This window comes from Alosa pseudoharengus, unplaced genomic scaffold (genome assembly GCF_046254945.1).
Source record: "Alosa pseudoharengus isolate Yale_2024_CS ecotype anadromous, Long Island Sound unplaced genomic scaffold, YU_APseudo_1.1 YU_APseudo_1.1_scf_21, whole genome shotgun sequence".
Classification (NCBI taxonomy): domain Eukaryota; kingdom Metazoa; phylum Chordata; class Actinopteri; order Clupeiformes; family Clupeidae; genus Alosa; species Alosa pseudoharengus.
In genome coordinates this window covers 12,867,068-12,880,037 of record NW_027468674.1, presented here as the reverse complement: position 1 = coordinate 12,880,037, position 12,970 = coordinate 12,867,068, and the positions used below count along the sequence as shown (strand labels likewise).

The 12,970-nt window shown below is 46.5% G+C and overlaps 1 protein-coding gene across 1 annotated transcript in view; it reads left to right on the top strand.

Moving 5' to 3' along the window:
• Nucleotides 1-1,622: 1,622 nt before the first annotated feature.
• The window catches only part of LOC143138432 (neurotrypsin), a 39,991-nt gene continuing 28,643 nt past the window's right edge, over nucleotides 1,623-12,970 (top strand). Inside the window, exons 1-2 of the mRNA XM_076298901.1 lie at nucleotides 1,623-1,878; nucleotides 5,380-5,422. Of these exons, the coding sequence (XP_076155016.1) occupies nucleotides 1,804-1,878; nucleotides 5,380-5,422 (118 nt within the window). The 5' untranslated portion in view covers nucleotides 1,623-1,803. The remainder of the gene's footprint in view (nucleotides 1,879-5,379; nucleotides 5,423-12,970) is intronic.

The window sequence follows — 12,970 nt, the reverse complement described above, 5'->3', positions numbered from 1 at the left end:
TCAATACCATGATATGATGATGATGTGCAAACCATAAGACATGAATTCTGATGTCAATGCTTTCAATACCATGATATGAGGAAAATGGCATCAATATTTATTTCAGTCAGTAAATCTCAATGAATAATGAAACATTTGTCTCTGAAATCTCTCTGAAATTAAATCTCTCTCTCTCCCTCTCTCTGGGTTTACCAGCTGGGCATCATTTGATACCCAATGCAGTGAATCTGAGCAAGGCTTGTGCAGCATATTTACTGCAATTAAGGACAACTCATCACTCTGGATGTTTGGTGTAGCTTGTTGCCTGTAGTGTTTATGAAAGAAAATCATCATATTTAACAGTCTGTCATATCCTTGTTCAACAAATCTCTCCACTACCCCCACCCCTTCTCTATGTGTGTGTGTGTGTGTGTGAGAGAGAGTGAGTGTGTGTGTGTGTGTCTGTACTTGTGTGTCTCTCTGTGTGTGTGTGAGTGTGTGTGTGTGAGTGAGTGCGTGTGTGTGCGTACATGTGTGTCTGTGTGTGTGTGTGTGTGTGTGTGTGTATGTGTGTGTCTCTCTGTGTGTCTCTCTCTCTCTCTCTGTGTGTGTGTGTGTGTCTCTCTCTCTCTCTCTCTCTCTCTCTCTCTCTGTGTACGTGTGTGTTTGTACGTGTGTGTATGATATTTCTGTTTCATTCTCAGCCTTCTATTGTATTGTCATAGCCAAGGATTTGCCAACTACCTCCACTTCAGTCCTCAACATTTTCAAAAAAGATTTGAGCTGAAATATCTTAGAAAACTCAGATCAGCGGTGGACCTTTAACTCCAAGAGAGTAAACAAAACTAAACAAAACAAAACTTGTGTTGCCAATGTGTTTGCATTGTACATCTATTGTTTCTGGAATCAAAAAGATTCTTTGTGGCAGCTCATGTAACAGAGCGTAGGCTGTGTTTGTGGATTCACAAGACAAAATTGTGAAACAAATGTTGATTATTTTCTTTTTCATTAAAAATGAACCTTATATTTTCCAACATTCATTCTACACACCACATTTTTTTAAATAAAAAAGTGTCCAGTAATCTCAGAAAGAATTTCACACATTATTAGCTAAAATCAGTTGATTTTGCATGTAGAATAGCCTTTATTGAACCTAACACTTATTTGGCGACAATCATTCTAAAAAGTGTACACCTTACCCACTCCTTATAGAAATTCCTTTATTCTTTGTTTGTTATTACCCATGTCATGTAACCTCGGGTAGACACATATTAACTGTAAAAACTGTATATATATTCAAATTCATTTATGTTTTATTAAGTTATGTCAGAGTGAAATATATGTGAGACCTGATTCCTCGTGTTAAATCCGCAGCGACGCAGTAGCGACGCCCTGTTTTGTTGGCTGGCTGGCGCAATTCACAATACACAATTAGATTTCTGTACAAGGAGAGGCGTGCGCCGAACAGGGAGCAGGCGCGCCCGCACGCTGCCTGAAGGGGTGTGTATGTATGACACTTCCGTCCATCAGCGATCAGACATCAAATATTAACCTGCGGCACAGCGTGGAAGCAGCGCCCACCCGGACTGTTACGCGCGGCAGTTACCTTGCCACGCCGTGCCGTGCCTCATCTCCGGAATCTAACAGGACATTCAACCGCACCCCTCCAGTATTGACACCGATTACAAGCCTTGTAATAGTGCCCATTCTCGTGCTACTCTGTCAACACCCTTTTTAATATCCTCCGACGCGGAGTTCTCAAAGAGATGGGACAAGTCTTCTGCGACCACGGGCAATGACACTGACCTACACAGAGAGATAGGGATGGATGCAAAAGTGTGGGAAATGTTCGCTTTGATTGCCGTGTGTTGCAGCGCCTGTCTCCCGGCTCTCGCAGAGGTAGGCTGTCTCTTTGCGCTCTCAATTAAGGCATGTTTCAAACACGATTCCATTTCTCCAGGGTGATCATGACATCCACAATTCTCAGATGCTATAGGCTATTTTGTCGTTAGGGACTGAACGTGTATTGTTTTTTTTGTTTTTTTTCAGTGTAAATGTAGGCTACTCACTGTACTATTTTATATGCAAGAAAATCCTAACCTAACATTGACTGGTTTTCAAGTCAGGGAATTCGTATTTCATTTTTATTGTTGAATGAGCTCAATGCTTTATGCTACCACCCGTAAAAATGGATTCAGTGAACGGCACATCCCCCCTCGCACAGTGCTATAGGTGGGAACCGACGCTCCGGTGATCACCTTCACTTCAGTGAAAAGCGGCGGTCCTTGTTCGCTGCCCTTTCTTAATTCGGGCAAATTTAATCAGTTCTGATAGAACGCACTTGTCTACCTATTCGTGCAGTTCCTCTAAAACTCTCCTACCATTTTGTCTTGCATTGGAGCACATGGCTTGTGAACAAAAGAATAGCTGACAAAACTGACAGAATTGACCTGGCACACATATTGATGTAGGATGTAGGTTAGCGTAATAGGTAGGCTAATAGGTCATTACTAAATGTATTAAGTGCAAATATGTGAACGTTTAAAATACCTCTATAGGTATACTACAGTGCAGGTAAAAGACAAAAACATTGTAGGCTAATAATGTTATTAGCACATAATCAACATCTATTCTTCTTAAGCAACTGCAGGTGTCTTTTTTTCTTCCTCTTAATACCACAATTTACCAACCTAGACATCCACATATTTTCTTTTGATGCCACACTGGAAAAAAAGGATGTTGAATAACACACAAGCCATTTTACTGTAGAGAGACTCAGCCTCGCTCAGTCTGTCAATCAGACACCACAGTCCACCCTGCTGAACGGTACTCAGTAGAGGCCACAGTAGTACCAAACAGCCCTCTTGATAGAGGCAATCAATGGGATATCATACACCATTCATCTGCTGAAGTTGTGGTTCATCTGCACGTTCCAACTGCCTCTCCCAGCTGCAGCGAGCAACTGTGCAAAACAGCTGGGAAGGAGGGAAACTAGGGGAAGAGATAACAAGAAGGATGCTACCTGCAGAGGTGAAGAAGATTGAGATTTCCCCTTCATTTGTTCGAATGATAGTACTCGCACATGTGTTGTGTACAAAATCTCACCCTTGCATCTTTCGCAGACTCCATCCATTCACTCTCTAATGATACAGAGAGAGAGAGACGTGCACTGCTTTGGCCGTGGCACAGCCTCTAGGACCGACACCACCGCTGAAATCTGAAAGTCTCGAGAGCATTCTATGATTCTCTGACAGACAGAACTGACAGACATAAGAGCGATTTTTCTAAGAAGACACCCTTCATTCTGCTGCCATTTTGTAATTTTCTTGTTCCCTTTTGGGACTGCTAGCAGGCAATTCTGCCCTTGTCCTCCTCTTCCATCAGCCTAGATGCACTCCAAGAACTGTCAGTGTACAGAGCTGTAAGTCCGCACATTATGGTGATGGCTGCACTCTGGGTAGTGATGAGAGGGACATGTTAAGCACTGTAATTTCTATGAATTACCCCTTTTTGCGGAAAAGCAATTACGCGTCCTCACTGTACATCTGGCGAATGCTAGAACTCCTAACGCATTTGCTCAAAAATAGCCGTCTCTCAAGGTGAGCTGTCTCTTTTTCCTTCATTTGGAAAGCAATCACACTGCTTCAAACGCGTGGTTCCTGGACGCTGTCTGTCCCAGCTGTTCCCGTATGCCCAGATTGACAGATTCAATTAAGAATTTAACCGGCCAGGGTATGTCAACAACAGCACAAATAGCAAAAGCTCATAACGGGAGCTTGTTATCTGTGCATAACACGATTAGCCTTCGTCTCGCTGCGGCGGCAGCGTCTCCTGAGTAAGTTTCTGCATGTGTACCTTAATGAACTCAACTCATGCCAATTTTCTCAGAACATGCCCCTCTAGGCTGGCATCTGGGCCACATCCAGGCCAGAGTTCGGGTGTCGTACGGGTACCTACATCCTGTTGGGTATCCACACGCCCCCCCAGATGGGGACCACAGGCTTATAGACTTCGTGTGTGTGTGTGTGTGTGTGTGTGTGGTATGAGATGCAAATGAGAGGGCGATTGTTTTACAGCCTTCAATGCACTGCACTGGGCAAGTCAAACTGTTTTTTAATGGCATCGGCTGGCGTGATCAGGCTCTTAGTCAGGGCAAAAATCTTGGCTCGGTCCCACCAGGGCCCAGACCAAGGTCAAACTCAATCGCACACTCCAAATGAGGTGGCGTATATGGTAATGAGGTCTTTCCTGAAAAAAACAAAAGATAACTTCAGGCAGATGAGGTGAGCCCAAGGTGACGTAGAGAGAGAGGCGAAGAACATCCTGCCGTGCACCCACTCCCCAGAGGGATTCTGGCTGGCTGTGTTGTGCTGATCCGGCACGAATCCGGCTCACATATGAACCAGTTCTGGGCCAGTTCGTGGCTATTTCGAGGCCATCATTTCCTTGGATGTGGATGTGAATGTGGGGAAACACAGGCCACGGCTATTCCTGTGTGTGTGTGCGTGTGTGTGTGTGTGTGTGTGTGTGCGTGTGTATGTTTGTGCGTGCATGTGTGTGTGTGTGTGTTTGTCTGTGTATGTGTGTGTGTGTGCGTGTGTGTGTGTGTGTGTGTGCGTGTGCATGCATGTGTATGGTAGTGTGTGATGTGTGTGTGTGCGTGCATGTGTGTGTTTGTGTGTGTGTGTGTGTGTTTGTTTTCCTCACTCACTCCCACTCTCCTCTCTGCACCTCCTTACTCCTTCGCTTGAGGGACTCTGATTTGAAGAAGGAGGAGTGTCAGTGAGGGAGATCTATTTGGCAGATGGCACTGAGGATTGTACCTCTTCAATCACCCTCCCACCCCAACCTAGCCCACCCCACTCCACCCCACCCCTCTCACCCCCATCTGATCCCCAGGCACGGTTCTAAGAGGTTCTCCAGGTCCTAGGAGGCGGTGGAAGTGGAAACGGAGGAGAACAATAATCATCAGGAGGTGGGAATGAACGGTCTGATGCGAGGACGAGATAGGAGTGGATTTTTATCTGTGTTCTCGAGTAATGCTCCTGTCAGCAGCGCGTCGACGCCATCGCGTTCGGCTTCCGCTGGCATGGAGGAGCGTGGGAGTAGACAGGAGGCAGCAGGAGAGAGAGAGAGAACAGAGAGAGAGAGAGAGAGAGAGAACACAGAGAGTGAGAGGGGGGGGGGACGTGTGGAAGTGCCACTGTTTAAATGTGTGTCACATCTCCGTGATAAAACCTTCTCCATTCTCTGCAGAGAAGGGGGGGGGGGGGTTGGCTGTTGGGACAACCCAACAAGGCAGGCTTGTCTCCTTCTTCACGGCAAATTCACCAGCTAATACTGTCAAACACTGAACTGTGTGTCTTTCTCTTTCTCTCTCTCACTCTATCTCGCCCACAGGTGATTGGTGATGACAGCTACCTGAATGCCGTGCAGAATACAGGTAAGCTCTCGTTTGTTTTCAACTTTACACTCCAGAAAAGGAGTCTCCCAGATCCACTTTCACAAAACAGCTCCTTCATTGGGATAATAGGTTTTTACTGTAATAGGTTATCAGTATTGTAAAGGGTTACCACAAGAGCTGGAAAATTAGTGTCCCCTTTAGCCTGAGACTTGGTATTAAGGTTTTACAAGGCTTTATCAGCAAAACCTGATGGCTCTTTCCTGAGACAGCCCAAAGTCCTCAAAATTCTTTCAGGGTTTTAGACAAAGGATGAAGCTGGAGTGGTTTACACACTGAACAACTAAAAGACAAGATCTTAACAAAAAGAGCTACCTTTATACAGATTCAAATACAGATTCAGGAGCAAGAGCAGACGCTCTGGCTTTTCACAGTACTCACCATTTTAGACAAATCAAAGAATGCTCACCATTTTAATCGAATGGAATAGTTGTCTCAAAGCCAGGCATGTTTTAGAGCAGCCATTGGGAAATGTGGACTTAATGTTGGAAGGACTTCAGCAAGCATTGAAATTTGTGAACCAATCAAATGCATCTGCAGCCAAAGCACTGAAGGAGGATTGAATTGAGGATTGAACTGAGGGTTGAATCTCTGGCTAAAGGAAGTGAGAAATGTGTAGGGTTTTTTGTGGTGGGTTTTACTGAGGAAATAAACTGATAGGCAGAAGCCATACAATAGCACAAGTTGGTGTTCATCTTCTCACTCATCATGCAAGCATTTGGGATGGGTCTTGCGAATAAAACTGTTATTCATAGTCTTGTTAACTCTCATTGTCAGGGACACATTTCGTGCCCGCATGTCCAGTGGACTGTTTCCAGACATGTTTTGTCCCATGCGGCAACTGCCTGACCTATGACTGAAGCTCCATGTCTTGTTTGTGCTCAGACAGTAGACGTAGAGACCTAGGTCAGCAGATAACGTCATTGGGTACCGACTGAGTGTTCTCCTTAAGGTTTCAACTGCCCAAATCAAGACCATGTGGACATGTGTATTTGAGGAGATATTTTGTGTTTAATTGAGTCATCAATCAGTCGTTGGATGGCACAGCAGAAAAGCCAAGATATATGTACACTACTTGCAGTTCAAATTCAAATCCAGGCTGGTGTGAAATGCCTTAACACATATTTGTAACTGAATTGAATTGAAGGAAGTGAACTGTACCAAGCTGTGTGTTAGACGTTTGGTTTTCAGCACCAAGATGAACCTTACTGGTCTTGAATATAACTGCAAGATGAACTCACAAGGTTTGTTGGAATATTGAATTCTAACACCAAAGTGTGTGCTGACATTTTGGGTTCTAACATCAAGATGTAAGCTAACATTTTGCTTTCTATACTAATGCCAAGGTGTGTACACCAGCAGGCTGGGTGGGTCCTTGCTCCAGCTGTTCAGATCAGATCACTTCCCCTTTTTCTCCCTATTTATTTTCTCATTCCCGTGCTCATACGGAGCTAAAGGTCTGATATTCCCCCAACAGCGGCGCGGCTAAGTGCTAATGACTCGGAGAGGCTTTGATGTGATGGCGTGGAGGCAGATAAACAGCCCAGCCCAGACGAGCCCAGCCAATCCGACGGGTGGGGCATAGCCTGAGGAGAGAGAGAGAGAGAGAGAAAGAGAAAGATGGAGGGACAGGGAAAGAGAGAGGGAGAGAGAGAGAGAGAGGGGGAGAGAGCGAGAGAGAAAGATGGAGGGACAGGGAAAGAGAGAGGGAGAGAGAGGGGGGGTGAGAAAGATGGAGGGACAGGGAAAGAGAGAGGGAGAGAGAAGAAAGAGAGACATAGGGAGGAGGGGAGAGAGAGAGTTTAGGGAGAAAGAGAGGGACCAAGAAAGGTAGACAAAGAGAGAAGGGGAGAGGGAGAGAGAAGGGGAGAGGGAGATGGAAGGGGAGAGGGAGAGAGAAGGGGAGAGGGAGATGGAAAAGCTTGGAAGCTGTGGCTGCCAAGATTGAGCGATTGGTGCTTTAGAGCTCAACACAGTTCCCCTTTCGAATGAAAATATTATCAGAAAAAAAAACTGCCTTTGCCAGAAGGCATACAATACATCAGATGATGAAAGTAGGTCGACTTTAGATTTTTTTTTTTTTAATGTGCCTCTTCGTTCATTTCTCCCTTCTGCAGACCAAGGTGTGTGTGCCGAGAACGCAAATGAGAGACAGGAAAGAAGAGAGTGAAAGAAAGACAGGAAGATGGAACGTGATAGAGGAGGAAGAGGCAAAGCCTTATGGCGATGGAGGGAAAGAGAAGTATGAATGGAGAGAAAGAGAGAGATAAAGACAACAAGAGAGTGAGAGAGATGGAAGGATAGAGAGATATCAGAGGAAAGAAAGAGAGAGGGATGGAGTGACCTCTCCTCTCGTTATCGTTATTCAGGCCACAGGTGCGTACGTGTGCGTGTAGGTGCAACCTTGAAGATGAAAGGTGCTGAGGTTGCATACTGCTCAACATCATCATCAACATAGCCCTGGTCATAACGGGTCATCTGCATATAGACCCTTTCAAGAGAGTCAACCCATATGTTCATTTGAACTACACTACCCAGCATGCCACATACAATGACTGGCATAATACTGACAAGCAGTATAGAACAAAAAAAACACCAGAAGAGTAACCATGAAGTGGAATGGAATACTGAGAGCTTGATGACACAGCAAATTAACGAGCTGATGCATTCATGTGTGTGTTTCCAGTGTAGTCATTGGTGGGATTGTGAATGTCCTAGTGTCTGTGTGCATGCGACTACCGTGTTAGAGTAGGTGGAATTGGCTAGTACACAAATTCAAATCCGGTCATATTGCCATTTTGTCACCTTTCACTGTTCTTGGCTCACACAAGTACACACCTACCCACCCACCCACACACACACACACACACTCACAGTCCCAGCTGTGTTGGTAAAGCTCAGCGGTGTGTGTGTTTGTGTGTGTGTGTATGTATGTGTAGAGGCGTATCAAATATTCATTGTGCGGAGGAAATGGATTATGGGCTGTGAGAGAATGAGCGCTCCCGTGGCGACGGCTGAATGCCGGCATCCGAGGACTTGCCACGCCTGTGCTCTGAGTGAACACACACACACACACACACACACACACACACACACACACACACACACACACACACACACACACACACACACACACACACAAACACACACACACATACACATACACACACACACACACACACACACACACACACACACACACACAAACACACACACACATACACATACACACACACATACACACACACACACACATTTTTCTCCTCCAGCGCCGTTTTCACACGCCACCTCTCACCTCCACCCCACCCCCACCCAACTAAACTCATGTAGAGCTGGTGGAGCAGGACGCCAGGAAAGTGAGCCGATTTAAAGGAATTATCCGGAGTAAAATGCACTTTAGATCGATTTACGGATGATTGGGGGTACATACGTTGAGTTGACATCAAAATCATGTCATTCGGATGTGTTTTGAGAAAGTTCATTGTACCGTTTTCAGTCACACAACTCGTAGCCTGGAAGTGAGCAGGGCATTTCAATTTCGCCGCTACAAAACGCTATTTTTATACCTCTTCTACAGTTCCAAACAACATAACACTTACGTGGTAGTGAGTAGAGGGTCCCTAAAGCCAAACCGAAGTATCCCGAGGTCTTTATGTGGTCGAATAGAGAGTCCAGAATGAATTTCATCAAGCCAGTACCTTTCCGGAAATGTTGCCATCTTTGCTGTAGGAGTCTTATTGCTGAGTGTGTTGTAACACGCTCTGGATATTCACAATTTCGTCGCCGTTTAAAAAAAAAAAAAAAAACTAAAGATCTAAAGTGCATTTTACTCCGGATAATTCCTTTAAGCTGACCACCGGTCAATAAAAACTCTGATAATAATAATAATAATAATAATAATAATAATAATAATACATTTTATTTATTTTTAAGTAAATATAATTTTTCGCTCAAGGACACTGTACAATTAAAAAGGTTCATGGGGGTTACACATTGCCTACAGACGGAGGCTCAAACACAGAGGACACTGCACAATTAGATGGATGGAAAAATTGGATGAAGACCATCATGATCTGGAGTGATTGCCTTTTCAGAAGGCGCATCTCTTTGAAAGTTTCGAGCATTTCACTGACTGGACAAAGTCATTTGGAAGTGTGTTGCAGGCTTGGCACTGATTGTGTGTTCATGGTAAGGTATCGTCTAGTGAAGTTATTACCATACGTAACCTGTACTTGAGGAGATCATTTTCCTCGGTATAGCAATCAGTCGGTGCGTTTTGCTGAAATACGAGACTCGGGGGTTGAACTCAATTTTGCGCGCGCCGTCTGATGTGTTATTCTAGGCTGGGATAAACAGTGCCTCTTTTCGAGAAATGATTGAAGCAATATCCAAACACAGTGCCCTCACAAATGTGTGCCTCACTTGATACACATCCACGCACACACACACACATGTTCACACAAACACACACACACTCAGACACGCACATCCCCACACATAGACATACACAAAGACAGATCCACATGCTCACCACACACTCAGACACACACACACATACACCCCCACACACAGACACACAAAGACAGATCCACACGCACACAGCCTCCACGTATCACTCCCTGTTTGGCCGGTATCCATTTTGACAGCTTGAATTTCCCAGAGCTCTTGAGCTCTCTCTCAGATCTGCCTTCCATCACCCCCCCCCCCCCCCCCAGCATCCCCCCCCCACCCCTCTATGTCTCTGAGTCTTGTCAGTACCAGACTTGTGGAGAAAATACACTCCCTCCTGCCTCAAACCTACTGCAGCTTCTAACCCCCCGATCAGAAAACACAACTGCGGGCCAATTTTTTTTAAAGCGCTTCCTAAATCCCATATATTAAACGCTCTAGCTGGATGCATTTCCATACGTCAACAGGGCCACCGCCGATTCATCATGTGTGCTTGGAGGGAAGCCAGAGCGGCAAGCTGCATTGATTGTTTGAGATGTGGAGATGATCGCACACCATGGTCCCTGGAGATATGGGGAGAGGGAGAGAGCAGGAGAAGGAGAGATGCAGATTGAGGTGGAGAGGGAGAGATGGAGAGAGAGGGAGAGAGAGATGGAGAGAGAGGGAGAGATAGAGATGGAGAAGGAGGGAGAGATGGAGAGATAGAGATGAAGAGGGAGGGAGAGATGGAGAGAGAGGGGGAGAGAGATGGACAGTGAGGTGGAGATGGAGGGAGAGAAGGAGAAAGATGGAGAGAGGTGGAGAGAAGGGATAGAGAGGTTGAAAGGGAGGGAGAGATAGACAGTGAGGTGGCGAGGGAGGGAGAGCAAGAGAAGGGCACAAGGAGAGAAAGATGGAGAAGGAGGGAGAGATGGAGAGAGAGGGAGAGAGAGGGGTGGATGGAGAGAGAGGGGTGGATGGGGGAGGGAGAGAAGGACAGTGAGGTGGAGAGGGAGTGAGAAAAGGAGAAAGAGATAGTGAGAGAGGTGGAGAGAGAGGGAGAGCAGGAGAAGGAGAGAGAGATGGAGAGAGAGGTGGAGATGGAGGGAGAGAGGGAGGGAGAGATGGAGAGAGAGAGAGAGGTGCATGCCACATCATATATGATCTGATTTGACTAAGGGAGAACAGACAGAGGGAGAGGGGGATGGCTCGCTTAACCCATTTCATTTTGGTCTTCTTCGGCCCTTGGTGCCTGGACCACGTCAGGTGTGTTTTTGTAGCATTCTGCTATTCAGTATTCACTAGGACAGAGCAGAGGCACGTCGCCCGCAGCTGTCTGTCAAAAGTCTGAGAAAATCATTTTCTTCAAGTGTTTTTTCTCTCTCTCTCTCTTGCCGCTCTTCGTCATCAGACCCCTCGTCATCCTCCTCTGATTCTTCACACTCGTTTCCTCTGATCCTCTCTCTCTCTCTCTCTCTCTCTCTCTCTCTCTCTCTCTCTCCGTCGCTCCCTGTTTTTCCTCACCATTAGCAGTCTCATCTCCTGTCCTAGCCGTGCTTCTCTGATTGCTTCTTTTCATCTCCTCTCTGTCAGTTATTAACTCACAGTTTTGTTTACTCCCCTCAACAAAAAAAGAAAAGAAAAAGGAAATTCTAAAAAAAAAAAAAAAGACCTTCTATTAAAGTTTGGGACGAGACTGTCATGTCTTGATCAATCGACGCATAAATTGTCTATTACAGAAAACTCATCTCTTCAGCTCATTTGTGATGAGGTGTGTGTGTGTGTGTGTGTGGCGGGGGGGGGGGCATTGAGGCGCTTTGTTTTTTTTTTTCTTTGTCGCCCCTGACAACAGTGGATTTTGTCTTGCTCTTCCCCCACCACTCTTCTTGATGAACCCAATTAAGTAGAAGAGCGAGTGATAGAACAGGCGATTTCCCCCCAGGCCTCTGCTTTTTTTGTGTGGACAGGAACGCTATTCATTTCAGACAGCCTGGCTGGAAGAGGGGTTGAGGAGGGTTGGGTGCGGGGGCTGGGGGGTGTTGGCGGGTAGTGGTGCTTAATACCGTTAATTCAGCTCCGCCTTGATTGCGGTGGTCCGCTCTACCCAAGCCTAGCTCCAGAGTCGTTTATCACCCCCCCCCCACCCACCCCTCAGTCTTTCTCTAGCTCACACAAACACACACACACACACAGACACACACACACAGACACACACACAAACATACACACACGCACACACACACACACACACACACACACACACATACACGCATGCACACACACACACACACACACACACACACACACACACACACACACACAAACACACATACTGTACACGCACGCACACACCCTCCCACACACATACACACATGCACGCACACACACACATGCAAGCACACACACACACACACACACACACACACACACACACACACACACACACACACACACACACACACACACACACACACACTGTTGGGTGTGCTGTGTGTTCTCGCTGGTCGCTGTGCGTGCAGTGGGACTGAGAGAGCATGTGTTTCTGCCTCGTATCAGCAGTGTGCAGCTGTTCAAGGGAAGAGAACTGGAACACTAGTGGCTACACACAGCTCTCCTCACGGGCACACCTCCACGCCCCCAACACACACACGCACACACACACACACTCACACACACACACACACACACACACACACACACACACACACACACACACACGCGCACACACAACCTAGCGTAGGACTAGAGTATACGCAAAGAACCGGTGACAATATCGACGCGTCGTCACACACCAGTGGATTTCACCCGCAGTCTGTCGGAGTCAGTTTGCGTATCAGGTTATACAAGTTGCGGAGGTGGAGAAGCCATCCCAGCTGGTAGACCCGCTGTGTTTGACAGCAGGGCTGGGTGAAACGTCTGGGTGAAACGTCTGGGTGAACGCCGCAGCGGCTTTATCGGAGCTTAGCCACGGGCGCGCCGCTGATCATGGCTCTGGAGCGGGGCTCGAGAGAGAGTCGTGAAAGAGTTGGAGCGGCCGTGTAAAAAGAGTACTGCTCAACATCGCTCGGCTCCTTAGGAGATTTTTCACCCTCTCTCTCGTCG